The sequence below is a fragment of the Macaca nemestrina genome, chromosome 20, assembly GCF_043159975.1.
Source record: "Macaca nemestrina isolate mMacNem1 chromosome 20, mMacNem.hap1, whole genome shotgun sequence".
Taxonomy (NCBI): Eukaryota; Metazoa; Chordata; class Mammalia; order Primates; family Cercopithecidae; genus Macaca; species Macaca nemestrina.
Window position 1 is genome coordinate 49457406 of NC_092144.1, and position 20225 is coordinate 49477630.

Consider the following 20225-nt stretch of genomic DNA (forward strand, 5'->3'; position numbering starts at 1 on the left):
AATGAATACTTGCTAACTGAATGAATGCTGAATACTGCCTCACTGTGTTACTTCAGTGATGTGACTTCCCCTCTCTGGCCCTCAGTTTCTTCATCTATAAAATGGGGCTATGAATGAGCTCACTCATGCACAGGCAGATCCCCACTCTCCTGCCCAGGTGACCGCTGAAGGAGTCCATGAAACAGGGGCATAAGCAGCTGTGGGTCTGGGGCTGCGGAATGCTGGCTCCTCAGGCTGGTAAGACCCTCTGCCTCTGCCTCTCGGGGCACAGCTTCCACGAGGAGCCAGCGTGGGAGAAGGAAGCAATCTGGCGGGCAAAAGCGGCCTCTTACCGCGCTTGTGGAGCCAGCCTTCTTTGATGACAGACACCTCGTTCATGGTGGCAGCGTGGCACGCTGTCACCTAGCTCGGGACAGCTCAGGGCAGCAGGACATGCAGGAGGCGCTGTGGACAGGGCACAGTCTGCAAGACAAGAGAGGAGCTGGTCAGGGTGGGAGGGGATTCCACACCAGCCCCTTCCCTGAGGACACCGAGCTCTGAGGCCCTCTGGCTGCTCTGCCCACTCGGCAAAGGGTAAGACCAGCAAGGGTGGCGTGGAGCCCTGCTCTCAGGGATCCATTCTGAGCAGAGAGATGTGGCCATGTCCCCAGAGACCCCAATCTGGGGAAGCAGAGCTCCCTGGCCTAAGCGCAGGCCAGACCCCAAACTCAGGACACTCATGCTGGGGGGAGGTGGCCCCTCCACCCACAGTCACTCCTGACTGAGCGAGCATCGAGGTAGCCGTGCCCTGTCCCCCGTGTCACTCCTATGGCCCAACACTGAGGTAACCCAGTATGAATCAGACAGCCCAGGGCACCTGAGGGAGTGCGCAAAGCCACCAGCATCTGCCTGTCCCCTCACCATCTTACACACACGCGCACACACACACACACGTGCACACATGCGCACACAGAACCACCAGCATCTGCCTGTCCCCTCACCATCTTACACACACACACACACACACACGTGCACACACGCGCACACAGAACCACCAGCATCTGCCTGTCCCATCTTACACACACACACACACACATACACACACACGCACTCTTTTCTCTCTCTCCTCCCCCTCCCTTCTTTCCAAAACAGGAAGCCACCAACCTGCCACCTTCAACAAACTAAGCACACTCCCGTCCCCCAATGCCATCCCACGCCACTCCCCAAGCCTCAGCGGCCTCCCTCCCCCGGTCAGATGATAGAGTAAAGACAGGTCTCAGACAGCCCAAGATCTTGAACAAGAAAGCAACCTACTGCGTATACACGGTCTGGGGCCTAGAAGCCAGTCCCGGGGGCTTGACCAAGGCCCTGGTCCCTACCCCAAGACCTCCACTTCTGTCCTCAGGGACCAGCAACCGACAGACTGAGGGACGCCGAGGCCACTGCTTCGTCTCAGGTTCCCGGAGCAGAGGGGAGGAGGGCGCAAGGCAGCGCCAGCTGGGCCCCTACCTGGAGCCTGGGGCCTGGCCAGGGTCCACAGAGACCAAGGCGCCTTTGCCTTTCCCAGCCTGGGGTTATTTGCGGACAGCAGGTCGGGAGCTACGGTGGCCCCCAGAGAAGTGGCAGCTGGCTCTAGGGACACCGTGGGCATCAGCTTTCTCTCGTGCCCCAGGGGAGCTGGTGGGCCGGACACGCTACTGCCTGGCATGTGACAGTGGCAGGCTGCCCAGGCCCCAGGCAGAAGGAAGGGAGGTAAGTGGGAGGAAGCGGGAGGAAAGACAAGATGGACAATGACAGGGAAGTAAACAGGAGGGTGAGAAATCACATTCCGAGCTCCAAGCTGCAAAGGCAATGATGTGAGGCTGGGAGCAGCAATAAGGGGCTCCCCTCGCCAGCAACATGTCCGGCACCCCACAACCCCAACACACAGGACTGCCAGACTCTCCATCCTCAACATCCCCACATCTCAGCTGGGCAGTGGCTCACGCCTATAATCCCAACACGTTGGGAGGAAGGCAGGAGAATCCCTTGAGCCCAGGAGTTTGAGATCTGCCTGGGCAAGGTAGTGAGAACCTGTCTATGTAATTTTTTCTACAAAAAAATTAAAAATTAAAAAATTAGCCAGGCATGGCGGTGTGCACCTGAAATGTCAGCTACTCGAGATGCTGAGGCAGGAGGATCACTCGAGCCTGGGAGGTCAAAGCTGCAGTGAGCCTTGATCGCACCACTGCACTCCAGCCTGGGTGACAGAATGAGACCCTGTCTCAAAAAACATAAATATGTATGTATTTCTATATCTCTCACTGTTCTGTGCGTCAACCTCTAACATGACCACCTCTCCCCATCCTGCCGGCGGCCTGGCTCTAGTCGGGTCTGCCCCCACCTCTTCCCCGAGTTCCTACGCTCCACTCTTGCTCCCTTCCCACTCACCCCACATTCAGCAGCTAGAGGGATCCTCAACTCTGAACCTTTCTCCTGCTCAAAACCCTTTGTGGCTCCCTGGTGTTACGAGGAAAACAGCCAAACTCCTCAGCTGAGGATCCAAGACCCTTCAGGACCTGGCCTCTGCTGCCCTGCGTTCCAGGTGCATGAGCTGAGACGTGCACCTAGAAAGCCCTCGGGAAAGGCTAAGGACCATGACATTGACCTCTCCAACCTCTCCGCCCCACCCCACTCTCCGTGTTACGCTTCTGTCACTCTGTCACTGACACACTACCAGACTCTCTTCACGACACCAATCTTTTCTGGGGTGCATCCTAGGCTCCAGATGGTACCAGCAATAGAATGTCACTGAGACACAGCCCTGCCTTCCTGAGGCTCACAGTCTGGTGGGAGGGGCAGAAAAATACACAGAGACACAAATCATCAGGTGATGGGGAGGCTGGAGAGTGGGAAGAAGAGGATGTTAGCTTGGTGTGGGGGACTTGTGAACAGACGCCCGAGTTAACTGAGGGAGTGAGCTGTGTAGACACATGAGGAAATGCATTTCAGCAGGGGAACACAAAATGCAAGGACCTGAGGCAGGAGGGGGCCTGGTGAGCGGAAAGTCAGGGAGAGGTGGACAGGGGAGAACACCAAGGGCCTTCTGGGCTATGGTTGGGACTGAGAGAAGCCCATCCCCTACACGGACCTACACCACGCCTTCCCTGATGCAAGCTCAGTTCAAAATACTTCCCACATCGCTGGGAGGGAGAACTCAGAGTCCAAAGGAAGGGCTGATGTGGAGGGAATAGAACCGGGGCTCCATGTCCCATCTCCCCGCTCGCTGGCCCACAGCAGCCCACAGACATTGACTCTTAGGGCCCCCGTGATGCAGTAGCACTGGGGCTACTGGCAGCACTAAAGCACCCACTGTGGGCCCAGGACTCGGCCTACTGCGTGGTACCCAGTGAACAGCCAAACGCACGGCTGCCGTTACTCCAGAGAGAAGCAAAGGCAGACAGGCGTGACCAAGAGCGGTCAGGGTTCCAGAGTCCGAGAGCCACCGCCAGCTGCGTGGCCTTGGGCAGGGTGCCGGTGCTCCCATGGAGTCACTCCTGAATGTTCCCAACACCCCATCAGACAGTCAGTGACCATGCCCAGGTGGGGACAGAAGCTCAGAGAAGGGAAGCTGTTTACCTTGGGTCTCCCAGCCGAGAAGCAGTAGAGGCCCTGGCTGCTGCTGGGATCAACAGAGTTGCTTTTTACAATCTCATCTCAGCAACTAAGGAATCAGCACAGCTGGAGGGAGAGCAGGCGGAGGAGTTGAAGATCCCCTGCGTCCCGCCTGGATCGTTCCCTGTCCTCCTACTGAGGGTGGCGCCTCATCTGAGGTGTTCGTGACGCAGTCCTGTGGTGATGAAATACCAGCCACTGCAGCCAAGAAGATGGCCTGCTCACTGGGGGGCTGCCGACGGAGGACACCAGGCGGGGGGACAGAGACTTGTCTGTGGAACCCCCGCAGCACGCCCTGCCGAGGGGAGTCCCTGCACGGCCCCACCCCACTCACTACTTCCTAAGGTGCCTGGGCATGAGTCTTCTGAGGGCCTGGGCCAGAGCTGCAGCTGCTGACTAAAGGCAAGCCACCTGGGAGGCAAGGTAAAAAGAGCAGAGCACCTCACAGGAGAGGACACCCACACAACCAAGAAACACACATAATCTCATTAGTTACAGGGAAATGCAAATTACAACCACCTACTTGGGATGGCTCGAATTTTAAAAACTGACAAGGCCAGGTGCTGGCAAGGATGCAGAGGAACCAGAACCCTTACTCACTATTGGTGGGAGTTGCAAAATGGTTCAACCACTGTGGAAAACTGTTAAGCAGTCAAAATTAAAGCTCAATATATGCCTACCCCATGACCTAGCAATTCCTCTCAAAGAAATTAGTGTACGTACAAAAGACTTGTACTAGAATGCTGACAGCGGCAATACTCACAGTAACCCCAAACTGGTTAACAGACCGGGAGTCCACCCACGAGAGAATGGATAAACAAACACGTAGATCCACAGTAGAACACTACTCAGCAACGAAAAGGACTGAACTGTTGCTAAATACAGCAGAGAAGGGGTGAGAGAACGTTACAGAATGAAAGAAGTCAGACAGCACTCTGCCCACGCCCCTCCTGCAGTCTGGAGCCCTGTGACCACTTGAGTCAGCTCCTACCCCTCCCTCTGCTCGAACCCACCGCCGTGCAGCATAAAAGCAGCCCCAGGACCCTACGCAGCCTGCACTATCCCCCTTTGCTTCTCTGAAGGCACTTCACTTCAGCAGTGCCAGGACACACCAGGACAGTCCACCTCAGGGCCTTGTACACACTGCACCCTCAGGTGGAAACTCGGGCCCCGCCCCACTCTCTTCAGCCTCTGCTCACATCCCTTTCTTGAGAAGCCTTCCTAACCTCCCTAGGCAAAGCACGCCCACCCTACCTTCCCTTACCCTTACCCTTCATTTTCCCCAAGCACCCATCACCACCGATGTTACTGTATGTGTTTGTTTACGCTAACTGCCCACCACCCGCACTGGAACGTCAGCACAGCGAAGGCAGGACCCTTGGCTGCCTTGGTCACAGTTGGATCCCCAGAGCTTTGTATGGTGCTGGGCACAGAGTGGGTACTTAAGTATCTGTGGAATGAACGTGTACAGAGTGAAGCCCTGTGCCCAGAACAGGCTCAAAATAAGCTCAATTCCTTTCCTTGCCACTTACTAAGTCCTTTTTCTCTCGCCCCCTCTCACTGACCTGGTTTTGATGCCAGACAGCACAGACGGCCTAGGGAGGCAGGTGGGGAGGCAGAGATCTGCGTCTCTTGGAGCTGGAGCTGGTGGGTGGGGCTCCCTTCCTGGTGTTGCGGAGGCTCACTGGGGAGGTGGCAGCGACCTCCTCAGGAGCCTCTGTCGCCTGCACTCAGATCTGTGCCTTTCCACAGTGCTCAGAGGAAGACTTGCTCAGGAGATAAATTCAAAGACAACAGGAAGCTGGACGTGGTGGCTCACGTGTGTAATCCCAGAACTTTTAAAGGCTGAAGCAAGAGTATCTCTTGAGACCAGGAGTTCAAGACCAGCCTGGGTAACATAGCAAGACCTTATCTCTACAAAAAATACAAAAATTACCCAGGTGTGGTGGCGCACACTGTAGTCCCAGCTACTTGGGAGGCTGAGCTAGGAGGACTGCTTGAACCCAGGAAGTTGAGGCTGCAGTGAGCTATGACTGCATCACCACACTCCAGCCTGGGAGACAGAGCAAAACTGCGTCTCAAAAAACAAAGAAACAAACTAAAAAAAAAAAAAAAAACTGGTCGGGCATGGTGGCTCACACCTGTAATCCCAGCACTTTGGGAGGCCAAGGCAAAAGGATCCCCTGAGCCCAGGAGTTTGAGACCAGCCTGAGTAACATGGTGAAACCCTGTGTCTGCCAAAAAAATAAAAATAAAAATATAAAAAGTAGTCAGGCGCGGCGGTGTGCACCTGTAGTCTCAGGTACCTGGGAGGCTGAGATGGGAGGCTGACTTCAGCCTGGGAGGTAGAGGTTGCAGTGAGCTGAGATTGTGCCACTGCACTTCAGCCTGGGTGACAAAGCCAGACTCTCTTAAAAAAAAAAAAAAGAAAAAAGAAAAAATTCAAAAAAAGCCAAAGACAACAGGAACTAGTGGTGTAACAGGTGGCATCTGCTCATGGGAACTCAGCAGAAAGGCACCTGGGGCAAGACAGGAGGGAACCAGCTCCCTCATCTGCCACAAGTCATTCACCACTCTACAAACTGGTCCCAGCGTCTTGTGAGGGCATTCTGGTAAAATTGATAAAGTGGAAAATGTCCATGTGCTTGGAGGAATTTCTCCTGCAGAAAATGCCAGTGCCAGGGCACAAAGGTTCTAAGGTGGGAATTCTCAGCCTCAGCACTAGTGACATTTGGGGAGAGAGAATCCCTGATGTGGGGACTCTTCTGCACCCTCAAGAGGTTTGGCAGCATCCTGGGTCTCCAGTCACTAAAGCCAACAGCACACCCTCCCCTGGTTATGACAATCACACGTGTCTTCAGTCATCACCAAATGTCTCCTGGGGTACAAAACCACCACCAGCTGAGGACCGCTGTCCTAAGTATGTACTGCTGAAATAGGGAAACCTGGCAACAATCTAAAAGCTCACAACAGGGGTCCGGTGCTATAATATTGTTTAATAACATGACTACTAAAAAGAGCAAGGCTCACATAGCCCATACCACGTGCCAGGCCCATCTGAGTGCTTTGCACATACCAATATAACCCTCACAGCAACCCTCTGAGGCAGACATTCCTACTGTTTCTATGATAATGAGGAAACTGAGGCACAGAAGTGAAATGACTTGTCCTATGACCTGATCTCAGGAAGTACAAGCGGCCCGGCTCCCCCACGACACCGTGCCACACAGCCTTCAGAGTCAGGCAGACCTGGACTGGGGTCCTCTCTTGCCCACTTTCTAGCCTCCCAAGCCTCTTGTTTCCTCCTGTCCCTGCAAGGACAGACAGCAGGGCTTTCATCACAGGCTCACACAGGGAAGGGCTCAGCACAGCACCCAGCGCGTGAAGAGGGTCTGGCCACGCAACACAACAAGCCATCCTGAGCACGGAAACACAGAAACCAGCCCCGCTGTGCCGACACTAAGGCCATCAGCATTCGCTAACGAAGGCTCGTGGCACAACAGAACTCAGGTGGGATGCCTTTTCTGAGACACACACGCACATGTCCTGTCACCTCAATTCTACAATATGTGTATTGTTTCACATGCTGACGTCACTGAGATTGGCATGTACCTCGCAATCCATGGATAAAACTCACCTATCGCATTCTTTTCAGAAAAGCAGTTGTATGATCAATAATGGACCTTATAGGACACACTGTCTTAGACTTCAGGGCATGAGGAGGTATGTGTTTAAATCTCACATGCACAGAAAAAAGAAATCCGAAGGAAATACCCCACACTAACAGAGGCAGGAGAGTGGGTACAGGAGTCAAGGCAGCCTCAGGAACCAAATGCCAGCGTTTCAGCCCTGGCTGTGTCACCTGCTGTGGGACCCTGGGCAAGTCACCAAGTCACGTTCCCTTTCTTCACCTCTGTTTCCTCATCTGTATATCAGAGATAATAACCACACATACCTCTAAGGCTATTGGGAGGGTTCAGTGAGTTAATCCACATAAAGTCCTCCCAAAAGAGCCAGAAAGGGCAACTGCTAAACACGTATCAAATATTATATCATCATTGGCTGGGCGCGGTGGCTCATGCCTGTAATCCCAGCACTTCGGGAGGCCGAGGCGGGCAAATCACAAGGTCAGGAGGTTGAGACCAGCCTGGCCAATATGGTGAAACTCTGTCTCTACTAAAAATACAAAAATTAGTCGGGCGTGGTGGCGGATGCCTGTAATTCCTGCTACTCAGGAGGCTGAGGCAGGAGAATTGCTTGAACCCAGGAGGCAGACGTTGGAGTAAGCAGAGACTGCGCCACTACACTCCAGCCTGGGGAACAGAGCAAGACTCCGTTTCAAAAAAAAAAAAAATCATTATTTCCTCTGATGGGTGGAGACACGGGAAACTTCACTTTCTATACTGTATGTTTCTGAACAGGTGAATTTTTTACCTATTCTACCTCCTTGGTGAGAACGTGGCACGGAAGAGACTTTTTTTTTTTTTCCTGAAAAGGTCTGGGTACCTCAAAAAAAGAAGACTTTTTTTTTCTTTTTTCTTTTAAACACGCTCCCCACACTCCCCATACTCGCCCCATCTGTCTGCTTGGAGCAGGTGGGACTGGAGGCAGGTTGAAGCCGTGGGCAGGCTGCAAAAGAAACAGGGACAAGAATAAGCACAGAGCAGATTCCTTCTCCTCCCTGCCACCCCCCCAACACACCTTCCCCCTCACACCACCCAGGGCCTTAGAGCACCCACAGAAATCATGTCAAATATTCTATTCTGCCTGGCCACGGGCTGCACACATCCTGAGAGTTCCACGCTGCGACCAGCAGGATCCTCCAGGCAGTTCTGACCCTGTCCCTCCCCTGCTCAGGACCTCTCCCCAGGGCCCATGGATCATGTCCAAGGCCCCTACGGAGGCTGCCAGGGGCCATCTGCCTTGGCCCCGCCTGCTCTCTAGCCTCATTCGTCTGCTCGCTCCAACACACAATCTCCCCTTCTCCTGGCCCCAGGAAGACTCCCCGCTCTCACATCCGAGGACCTTTGCACCTGCTGTACCCCCTGCCTGGCACTCTGTTCACCCATCTTCCTCAGGGAGGCCTTACCTGACCTCCCACCAGCAGCCAACCCTCAGAGCTCAGCCTTCCCTTCCCCTCACAGCACTTGCCTCTGTCACCTGCATGACTATGTGGGTAATGTCGCCTCTCCCACTGGACTGTGAGTTCCACAAGGCAGGGACACAGTCTGTCCTAGCCCCCATTGTGTCCCCAGTTCCACTCAGCACAGGGATGGGCCCATAGCTTTCATTATTTCAAGGCAGGAGTGGTGAACAGAACCACAGCATTTGTGCCAAGTGAAGGTAAAACAAAAAGTCCTGCATTCATTCATTCCACAAATATCACACCAACCCTGCGTCATCACTGCTCGGGTCACCAGGGATTCAGCAGTGACCAAAACAGAACTCCCTGCCATTGGGGAGCCGGGGGGATGAGGGAACAGGCAGCAAAATAAAAAATAAACATATAAACAAATTAGGATAGCCAAAGCTGACAAATGCCATGGAGAAAAGGAGCACTCGGAAGATTCAGTGCAGGGAAAGGGAGCAGGGGTTTCCGATTTAAAACAGGATGGTGACAGAACGGCGCACTGAGGCTGTGCAGTCTGAGCAGAACCGGAAGCAGGTGAGAGCGCCAGGGGAAGACCTGAGGAGGAACACTGCAGGCAGGCAGGCAGGCAGGCAGGGGAGGAGCAGGGCTGAGGCACCCACAGGAGCTGGTGAAGGGGAAGGCTGGGAGATGCAGCTAGAGAGAAAGCTGGGGACCGCTGGGCAGAGCCTTGGGGGCCACTGTCAGCACTGTGGCTCTTATTTGGAGTGAGAGGGGAACTCTCAGCCTGAGGAGAGCTGGGGAGTGGGGGAGGGGCAGCAGGTGGAACCCCTTGCACCCAGGGTGGGGCAGGAGTCCTTAGGGAGACAGCCTTCCTCTCCAGGAGCTGTCCTCAGAATAAGCCCTGGGCACTGGCCTGATGGGCTCGCCACAGGCCTCAGTTGAGAACCATGAGGACCCTATGCAGCAGATGAGAAAACCGAGAATGGGAGAGATTCGGTGAATACCTACAGCGAGAGACAACAGGTACACAGCCAAGGAGCCCGGACCCCTGTCCTCCGAGCCCTTAGTGGCCTCCACCTCCCTCTGCCTTTGCTCCCAAGAGACAGGGCCACCTCCCATCTTGTGTCACCTCCTCCTATATCCCGGCCAGCCCTCCCTTACTGTCCCTGATGTGCACACATGTGCGGGAGCCCTCCAGTCGGACTGCATGGGGCGTCCCTGACCCACGTCGCTCTGCATCGCCACCACCTCCCTGGGAGCTCCGGGACAGGGCCCAGTGGCAGAAGGAGAAACCGGTGGGTCTGCATCAAGGCTAATACTCAGTGAGTGCTCACAAAGCACCAGGCATGGATTAATGTTCATCTTCAGAGCCAGCCTGTGTTACTATCCCCATTCCTCACATGGGAAAACTGAGGCCCAGGGAGAGAGTCACATGCACACAGTCACAGCGAGTGGGTGCAGGACAGGGGCCGCAACCAGAGCAGAACTAGCCCACAGACCTTTCCGTAACGACGGAAATGTGGTTACTAAACGTTTGAATGATGGCCAGTGCAACTAAAGAACTGACTTTTTACTTTTATTTAATTGTAATTAATTAAAACTTAAAAAGCCATATGTGAGGCCGGGCACGATGGCTCATGCCTGTAATCACAGCACTTTGGGAGGCTGAGGTGGGTGGATCATGAGGTCAGGAGTTCAAGAACAGCCTGGCCAAGATGATGAAACCCTGTCTCTACTAAAAATACAAAAATTAGCCAGGCGTGGTGGTGGACACCTGTAATCCCAGCTACTCGGGAGGCTGAGGCAGAGAATTGCTTGAACCCGGGAGGCAGAGGTTGCAGTGAGCCAAGATCGCACCACCACCCTCCAGCCTAGGTGACAGAATAAGATTCCGTCTCAAAAAAAAAAAAAAAAAAGTCCATACATGGCTAGTAGCTACCATTCTGGAGTGCAGCTCTATAGAATCCCTGCTAATTAAGCTTAAGCACCAGGAGCCTAAAGGCAGGAGGCGGGAGTGTGACTCTCACAGGCCCAAGAGGAGCCAGATCATCCCAGCCCAGCTAGAAGCTCCCATGCTATACCCCATCTCTCCCGCATCCCAACGCCTTACCTGGGGAACTGGAACAGGACTCAGGCCCAAACTCACACCTCTAGCCAACTCAAATCCTGACTCTACCGCTTCCACACTACACAGGTTCTCTGAACCTCAGCTTCCGCATCTGTAAAATGGAATCTTCTTTTTTTTTTTTTTTTGAGACAGAGTTTCGCTCTGTTGCCAGGCTGGAGTGCAGTGGCCAGATCTTGACTCATTGCAATCTCTGTTTCCCAGGTGCAAGCGATTCTCCTGCCTCAGCCTCCCGAGTAGCTGGGATAAAAATTACCCACCACCATGCCTGGTTAATTTTTGTATTTTTAGTAAAGATGGGGTTTCACCATCTTGCCAGGCTGGTCTTGAACTCCTGACCTCGTGATCCACCCTCCCGCCCCCCCTCCCCCCGCCCCCGGCCTCCCAAAGTGCTGGGATTACAGGTGTGAACCACTGTGCCTGGCCTGTAGAATGGAATCTTAACAATCTGCCCAAGCACGTGTTTATGTTATCTCAAAAGATAAGTTTTGTAGGCCAGGTGCAGTGATTCTCGCCTGTAATCCCAGCACTTTGGGAGGCTGAGGCAGGTGAATCACTTGAGCCCAAAAGTTCAAGATCAGCCTGAGCAAAATAGGGAGATTCCCATCTCTATTTAAAAAAAACTTTTTTTTTAATTAGCCAGGTGTGATGGTGCGTGCCTATGGTCCCAGCTACTCAGGAGGCTGAAGTGGGAGGATCACTTGAGCCCGTGAGGTCAAGGCTGCAATTAGCCATGATGGTGCCACTGCACTCCAGCCTGGGTGACACAGCCAGACCCTGTCTCAAAAAAATAATGAAAAATTTAAAAAGATAATTTTTCTGATAACCATGGGTTGTCCTGGGGACCCAATGAGATGGCTTCACATACAGCTGGGGACAAGGCCAGTGCTTGAAAAACGGGTAGCAATTACATAAAGGACTCTGAAGTGAGGGGCCATCCTGAGCCTGTCAGAGCCATGGAGTGGCAGCTAAGATTACTGCTGTCACTACTTGGTTCTAAAGGAATTATCCCGATAATTTCCAACATACCCCTATTAACTTTTTGAAAATATCATCTAAATGAAAACACACAGCTAAAAAGAGTCAACGCCCTGAAGACACCTCCTCCCAACCCCCAAGGCCTTCGGACACCAGTATGAGAAGCTGGGCTCTAGGGGACCCTGTCTCCAAAGCAGAATATGGTCTGCTTTCTCCATCCCTGGCTGCCACCTGAATCCAGCCAGCTCTCTCCCACTCAGGTCCCTCCCCACCCACCTGTGTCCTTCCTCTTTGGGGATAAAGCCTTGGCTCCACACCACAGCCTAGGCCCTGAGCCCTGCCACCCTGCTCTCTCCCCTTCACCCACTCCCCCGGCTCCAACCACATGGGCCTGCTGTTCCACCACCCCTTGCGGCCTTTACCTGGCTGCACCCCTGTCCAGCCCACCTCCTCGGGCTCTCACATCACAGGGGCTCCTCGGCAGCCTTCCCAAACCTCTCTCCACTCTAGATCCAGCTAGATCTCTGTCCCCTCCTCCTTCAGCCACACCAAGCACTCACAGACCAGCACAACCCCTCTGCCACCTCTGATCGCATCCAGAACTACACGTGGCACACAGTAGTTATTCAATCAATATTTGGTGATGGATGGAATACACTAATGACCAAGAACAGCCAAGGGCTGGCTCCTGAGGCTGTTCAGCAATCAGACCCCCAGGGCAGCGGGGACAGGGTGCCTCCCATCCTCATCCCTTCCCCCTGGGCTCTGGGAAAAGGAGGGGCCAAGGCCATGGTATTGGGGGTGGAGAGCAGCAGCCACACCCCACCTCCCGGGCAGGCATGGAATGGAGTCATTTCTAGATGACTGAGGCCTACTTTGTGCCAGGTCTGTCTAGGAGAAGAGAAAGCAGGAAAGAAATCCTGATGACAACAGCGACAACTCCAGTCACAGCAGGCAGGACAAGGAGATGAGGCATTCTTCAAAAGGCAGCTTCGCTGACAGAGCAGGGTTCAACCGTCATGCCTATTGGACTTTGGGCAAATCCAACAACCTCTCCATGCCTGTTTCCTCCCCGGTAAAACAGGGACAATCGTGACAGCAAGCTGCCAGGCTGTGGTGAAGAGGAGTAAGAGCAGACACCTCAAGCTCTGCAGCAGTGCCCAGCACACAGAGGAGAAAACTACTCACGAGAATGACCCCAACATTCTATGTGGCTCCCTGGGCCTGTTTCCTATTTACAAGATGGGGGTGCTAACACTGCCCACCTCCCAGGCTGCTGTGCAGGTCTGTAGAGCTCATACACAGTGTCTGGCTGGGCAGGAGTGCAGCGGTGGGAGTGATTCATACTCCTGTCTGGAGCCCACCCATCAGCTAACAGGCCCCACCACTCTCTCCCAAGGACCAACAACAAGCCCGTGCCCACTGCCCCGCAGAGCCCCTTCTGTACTCTCAGGTGCCTTCAGTCCTGTCTGGCAATCACCAGAAGCAGCATCAGCCCAAATTCATCCCACACCTCCTCAGGAGGCCCGTGCTTTCCAACACAGCAGCTCCCTACATCCTCCCCACCACCCCACTCAGCAGGAAGGTTCCCGTTCACAGCTGGGCAAACTGCACCTTAGGGAGATGAAATAAGGCCCCAGGGTTCCACGGCCACCAAGAGGGGTGCCAGGAGCAGGGTTCTCACCCATGTCAGCTGCCCCTGGGACCAGGCCACTCAGCAGCCCCAGCTGGGTAACGGTACACCAATGACCCACCAGACCATGAAGAACTCAAAGCCAGGCTGGAGAGGAGAACCGGGGAGCAGGAACTGCCCCAGCCTGTTCAGAAAGGGCCCACGAAGTGGCAAACCAAGGAAGGCTTGGGTTTCTGGCCTCACCCTTAGAAACAACATCTGCGAACGAGCTTCTCCGGCAGGACGGCTGGGCTGAAGAAACTCCTGCGGGGACCTCTGACATGCAGTCTCCTCTTGGCCGGCCTGGCTTGCCGTCCCTTACTCGGCACACTCAGAGCACCCGGGCCCTGCTGTGGGTGCCGAGTTGGCAGTGGGTCTTGCCCCAAGGGGGCCAGGCTGAGCTCCCACCCAGCACCCCTCCCACACTCGCTCCCTCCCTCCTGGTCCTGCTCCCAGGCTGTCTCCCCCAGTTGGGCCTCTCGCTGCTTGGCTGGCTATCCAGAAGAGCCTGCCATGGAACCACCCCACCGTGCGGCCCGGAGGCCTGTGGTTGAGGGCCTTCCGCGGAGAGCTCTGGGAAGCTGAAGAGAGGCCCAGGGAGGGGTGTCCCTGGGTCCTCCAGGGGCTCGGAGCTTAAGTCTGAAAGACACTCCTTTCCATCCCAACCCATCCCAGGGGGTTTCTGGGGACCCTAGAGATTTGTTCTGAGAGGCTGTGCTCCTTCTAGGAAGATACCCTGGAACACACCTCAAAAAAAACAAACACCAGGGCGTCTGCTCCTGCACTAAGCCTTAGGGGTGAGCCCATGGGTGGGATCAGAAGTCACACTCACCAGGGGCTACTGAGCTGTGCTGCAGGAATCTCTGGAGGCCCAGATTCATAACCTGTCCCCAACACTTCCTGGCTGGGGGACCCAGCACAAGCTGCAGAGGCTCTCCAGGCTTCAGTTCTCACTGCTGTAAGGCGGGAATCAGAGAAGCTTCCTCCCGGGTCTAACATGTCTTCCCCCAGATACTCCCATGGCTCTCTCACGGCACTCCAGTCCCTGCCCACACGTCACCTCCTCAGGGAGGTCCTCCCTGATCACCCAGCTACAGTGGAGAAACATGCCCACACTCTCAACCTGGCCCTTATTTATTTTGCCTTCGTAATATCAACCACACCTGAGGCCCGCCAGAGACCTGGGTGCTGGGCGCCAGTCACAAGACCTGCTCTTTCCAATTCCAGAGGAGCACCGGGAATGGCGCAGGCCTGCAGGCCCACCGTAGCGTGGACGCAGGGTCAGCGGGTGCTGTCTGTATCAGGTGTGACTGCTGCTCTGCGTTGCTATTCAGTATTAGTCCGGCTGGTTGGGTTGGGGAGGGAAGGGCAGAGAAATCAGCCCAATGAGCCTCCCTTCCTCTTTCCCTAAAAGTAACAGCCACGGGCTCTGGGGAACACGGTGTGAAAACCACAGGAGAGGGAGGCAACCCTCGGGCCTTTGCTGGCTGTAAGGCAGTGATGCTACCCGAGGGGAAGTGGGAGGCCTGTGAAACGCCCTGCTCCGCTCAGTTAAATCTACCCACCCCCCCCCAGGCAGGAGCCTGTGACCCTCTCCTGTGTCACCTACTAACACCCTAAATCTGACCAGGCTGTTCCTGCTGAAATTTCAAACTCCTTCACAGACAGTCCACAAGGCTCCCAGTGACAGGGCCCTGCCTGCCCCGCAGCCCCTGGACTCATCTCCTCCCTGCTCCCTCGCTCTGCCAAGCCACACAGGCCTCCGTGAGGTTTGTCCCTGCACCTCACCAAGCTCTGTCTTCCCTTCAGACCTTTGCACTATAGTTCCCTCCACCTGGAGGGCTGTTCCTTCTCCTCCCATCCCACATGACTGCCTCACCTTGCCAAACTGGGATCAGCTTAGAGGCCCTCCGCGCAGCCGCATGCATCTAAAGTGCCCAGTCTGTCACCCGGTTTGAATTCGCTGCCTAGCACCTCCCCTTCTAACCGGCTCCTTGCTTATTCACTTGTTTCGGGTTGGCCTCCCTCAGCCCCACAAGGATAGGGACTTTGACAAGCACACCGCTGTATTTCCAGTACTGATGCAACGCTGGCACACAGGAGGCGCTCAGTAAATGGTGGTGGGTGAGTGAAACCTTTTCCTCGGCTCCACAATACCCTTAGGATCCATCCTCGCCTCTCACCCAGGCCCACAGGCCAGTGCAGCACAGCCCCTACCAACCCCTGCAGGCACTTCTGCTGCTCTCCTGCCCAAGCCCAGCCTTCCTGCCACTCCTGGAACTGCGAGCTGTGGTGGACAGGGGCAGTGGCATGCACCTATAGTCCCCGCTACTCAGGAGACTGAGGCAGGAGGATCACTTGAGCCCAGGAGTTCAAGACTAGCCTGAGCAACACAGCAAGACCCCCGTTTCCACAAAAAAATTTAAAAATTAACTGGGCATGGTGGCATGCACCTGTAGTCCCAGCTACTCAAGAGTATAAGGTGGAAGGATCACTTAAGCCTAGGAAGTCAAGCCTGCAGTGGGCTGTGATCACACCACTGCACGCCAGCCTGGGTGACAGAGTGAGGCCCTGTCTCAAAAGAAAAAAGAAAAAAAAGCAAAGCCTGACCTCTGAAAAGACTCAAATGTGGGGCCGGGCGCGGTGGCTCAAGCCTGTAATCCCAGCACTTTGGGAGGCCGAGACGGGCGGATCACGAGGTCAGGAGATCGAGACCATCCTGGCTAACACGGTGAAACCCCGTCTCTACTAAAAAATACAAAAAACTAGCCGGGCGAGGTGGCGGGCGCCTGTAGTCCCAGCTACTCGGGAGGCTGAGGCAGGAGAATGGCGTAAACCCGGGAGGCGGAGCTTGCAGTGAGCTGAGATCCGGCCACTGCACTCCAGCCTGGGCGGCAGAGCGAGACTCCGTCTCAAAAAAAAAAAAAAAAAAAAAAGACTCAAATGTGTCTACCTTGCAGGGGTTCAGGGCTGCAAAGCCACTGTGTAGAAGTGGAGTGAGCCCAGGAGCTGCCCTTGTCAGTTCTGTCTTGATTGCATGTCTCCTCCGACCTCTGTTTCTGCATCTGGAAAACTGAGATGCTAATTTCAGCCCTGATTTCCTCCTAGTGCTCTCTGACACGGTTCTGTGAACTGGCAAGGGGCTTCAAAGTCCTGGCAGAAATACTAAGAATTACAATTGCTAAGATATACCAACAGCTCACCATGTGTCGGGCACTCTTCTCGGTGAGGAGACGTTTCAGGTAGGCTTACTGTATGCCAGCATAGTTATGAATGCTTCCCACAAATTAATCCACTCAACCTTCACAATAATCCTATCAGGTGGGAATTATCATCCTCCCCATGACACCGATGATGAAAGGAGCTCAGAAGGATTGGGAAGCCTGCTCAAGATCACACAACCATGGAGTGGCAGGGCTGGATTTGAACCCTGTGCTCTCACTCGCTTCCATGCAGCTCTTTACAGAGGCTGGAAACCAGAACATCGAAGTTCTGGATCCTAGCTGGGCCAGGCTGGGGAGCTGGATCCTGGAATGCTCAAGGGGACCAAAAGTAGGGGGTGGGGGAGGCTGGATGCCTCAGTTCCATAACATAATCATGACTGCCAACCAAGACTTACACAGTGCCAGGCACCGTTCTCGGAGCTTCTCGTGGATTAATTCATTTAATCCTCACAACAGCCCAAGGTGGGTGTCCTTCTGAGACCAATGTATGGGAGTGAACAGTGTGGTCTGAGGCCACAGAGCTAGAACCCACTTCTCCATCCTGCCGCTAGCCAACGCAGGTCCCTGGTAGCTGTGTCACCTCCCGCATGGCTCTCTTGCTGTCTTCTTCTCCCAGCACACACCTGCCCAGCGTTAAAGGATGCCCTGGATCCACTCTGAGGAGGGACCAAGAACTGCTGGACTGGCTGCAGGCAGAGGTGCTCAGGGCAGCCTGAGACTCAGGGGTGAGAGGAAGGAAAGACATAGGATAGTCACCTCTATAGGTGGAGGACAGAGGACAGAGGTGACTCTATCCTATGTCTTTCCTTCCTTTCACCCAGCCTGGAACCTGGTGAGCAAGGAATGCATGGCACTAGGGGCTCAGTGACCTGGGTTCAAATCCCACCCTGGCACCCATAGGGTCTGATAAGACCTGGGGGAAGGCAATTCTTCCTCTGAACTTCAATTTCAGACTGCAAAAAAAGGACACAAATACCATATAAAACCCGAAGCACAGGGCTGGGCAGAGTATATGCTCATAGACAAAAGCCACTGCTCCAGTTTCTCCTTGACAAGAGGATCTGAGGCCAAGGTGGGCCAAGGGCTCACATCACACCTCTACCACTTCAGCTATGAGACCTCAGGGAAATCTTTACACTTCACAGTGAGTGAAATGATTCCTCATCTGTAAAATGGTATCACACTTCTAACTAGCTTGTAGCTCTCCACCAAATAGGCCTAACCACAGGTACGTTTTGAGACTTAAGTGAGGTCACATGTGCAAAAGCCCTGTCACACGCCTGGCATGGGGTGAATGCTATAAACACTGGGCATCCACTAGCTCTGGAAATGATTTGCCTCTCTGAGCTGCTGTTTTCTCATCTAAAAGGGAAAGCATAACAACAGTGCCTACCGCTCTAGAATTCAAGTATTCAGCAAGTTTATCTCTAAGAAGCATTCCAAACAGTGTGTGGCCCACAGAATGCATTCAGTTACTGTCAGCCATCAATTTCGTGATTACTGTTTTCACTGCCGCTGTTAGCCCCATCAGGCAAAGCCTCTAAAAGGTGGCAGAAGGAGAGGACCAGAGGAACAAAACCCTAGTGGAGAAAAATTATACAGAGCCCCTACTGCCTCACAGACTGTGGGACCTTTCTCCCCAGAACCACAAGGCACAGAAGCCAGTCAGCTTGGAAATCACTGCTGCGGACTAGGGGCAACCGTCTGCCCCCTCCGACCACATCACCAGCCCAGGTCTGCTGGGTCAATCAGGGACTGCAGCCAGTCCTCCGGGAACTCCAGACCCAGAGCAAAGGCTACAGGGCAAGCCAAGGTCATGATCTGGCCTAGGGAGCAGGGACACTGGCCACAGACCTCTGGGGCTGGCTGCTCCCAGCACCAGTCCACAGACCACAATAAGACACCAGATCCACGGGGGATCGACTGTCCGAAGCCCTTCAGAGCAGCCTTCCTCCTTGGGCCAGGCTGGGCCAGGGGCACCCCCCTCCAAGTCCCCTTGGCCTATGCAAAGAGGAACAGCTGGGAAAACAGCTCCCGGCCTCACTGCAAGGCCAACTGTGACTGCCTTGGTGGGAAGTGTAAACATGATGTGTGACTGATCTGGTAACCGGGAGACACAAACAGCTTCGTGGCCAGCGACAGAGGAGCATGTAATGGTCTGCGTTGGTTCCCGGACCCTTCACATCCACTGCCAACCAAGGTCAGCCCACGAGTGAACTCCTGCTTCTCTGGAAAAGTAGGAGTGGATGAGGTTGAAAAGCAGCCCACTGGAGGCCCTAGTTACTCCAGCCCAGGCATCTTGCTGAGCCCAAGAGGTCTCCAAATGAGAAGAGGTCCTCACAATCCTAAGATCAAGATGCCCCCAGAAAGCTTTCCCGGGGGGAAGAGGTGTTCCCCCAAACACTCCTTCCTCCCAAGTTTTAACAAGCTGGTCCAGGGGAACGGCTCCTCAAATCCAAGCCTAATCCCTCTTCCTCTTCCGAATGTGGAGCCTAAAGCTCAGACAACTTCAGTGACTTCCAACGCAGCTTTCCTCCCTCCCCTATGGAAGGAAAGAACTGTTACTGCCTGGTGAAAAATCTGAGAGGGTAATGGAATCCAGAGCAGCACCTCCGTGGTCCAAAGCACCCCAGGAACCATGACGTTCCCTCCAAAGTCGTTAAGAAGTTCAATAAAGGCTGAGCTCAGTGTAAACCCCCAACCCCACACACGTCAAATACAAGAAACAGAAACCCCTTCTCACCAATCGGAATCACAGTCCTCCCAAAATACGCCCCTAAAATCCACTACGGCCTGTCCCGCCCCGTCCCAGTCCCTTAAAGATCACAGACATCACAGTCCTCCTCTGATTTGGGCTCCCCTACGTTCTAAGCAGGGCTCCCCCAACGCCGTGGTGATACTACCCAGCCACACTTCGGGAAGCATGCTCCCAAGAAACCCCACCCCTGTAAATACAGCACAGCAACGGCTTCCACAGCGCCAAAAAGGTACACCCCTCTACACTTGATGCGGCGCGCCCCCTCGAGAGTTTAGCCCGCGCACGCCAGGCTCGATCTGCCCGCCGCGCCCCACGGGTCCAGCCCCCGGCCCGCGCACGCTGGGGCCTGCGCTCCCTGTCCCGCACACTCGCAGCGCTCCCCTCGCCGCCTCAGTGGTACGGCCCGCCGCCACCTCCCCCGGCCCCCCGCGGCTGCTCCCACCGCCCCCGCTCGGCCACCCCCACTCAGCTCCGGAAGGGGGGGCTCGAGGGCCGCGGTCCCCCCGGCGGGCACGGGTGGTACAGCCCATCGCGGCACCGCGGGGGGCCCGGACGCGACCATCGCGGGGGGAGGGCGCTCGGGGACACGCGCTGGCGCACTCACCTGTCACCGGCAGCCGCCCAGCCTCTCCGGCGGGGCTCTACCCCCGCCCATCGCCACGCTGCGCTGGTTCCCGTTCCTTGTGTTTCCCGGCAGTGGCTACGGCGTCCGCAGCGGCGGCGGCGACGCCTTCTCCGAGCCA

The 20225-nt window shown here is 55.0% G+C and overlaps 1 protein-coding gene across 7 annotated transcripts in view; it reads right to left on the reverse strand.

The window, feature by feature from the left end:
* The window catches only part of LOC105495343 (AKT serine/threonine kinase 2), a 53526-nt gene extending 33301 nt beyond the window's left edge, over positions 1-20225 (reverse strand). Inside the window, exons 1-5 of one of the 7 annotated variants that reach the window (XM_071086836.1) lie at positions 14333-14845; positions 13705-13850; positions 8140-8262; positions 3598-3808; positions 333-462 (exon numbers count right to left, since the gene is read on the reverse strand). In XM_071086836.1, coding sequence (XP_070942937.1) covers positions 333-378 — 46 coding nt within the window. In that variant the 5' untranslated portion in view covers positions 379-462; positions 3598-3808; positions 8140-8262; positions 13705-13850; positions 14333-14845. Of the gene's footprint in view, positions 1-332; positions 463-1293; positions 1407-3597; positions 3809-8139; positions 8263-13704; positions 13851-14332; positions 14846-20086 lie in introns of those variants that run through there. The other 6 variants (XM_071086837.1, XM_071086838.1, XM_071086839.1 and 3 more) reach the window with 6 other exon arrangements.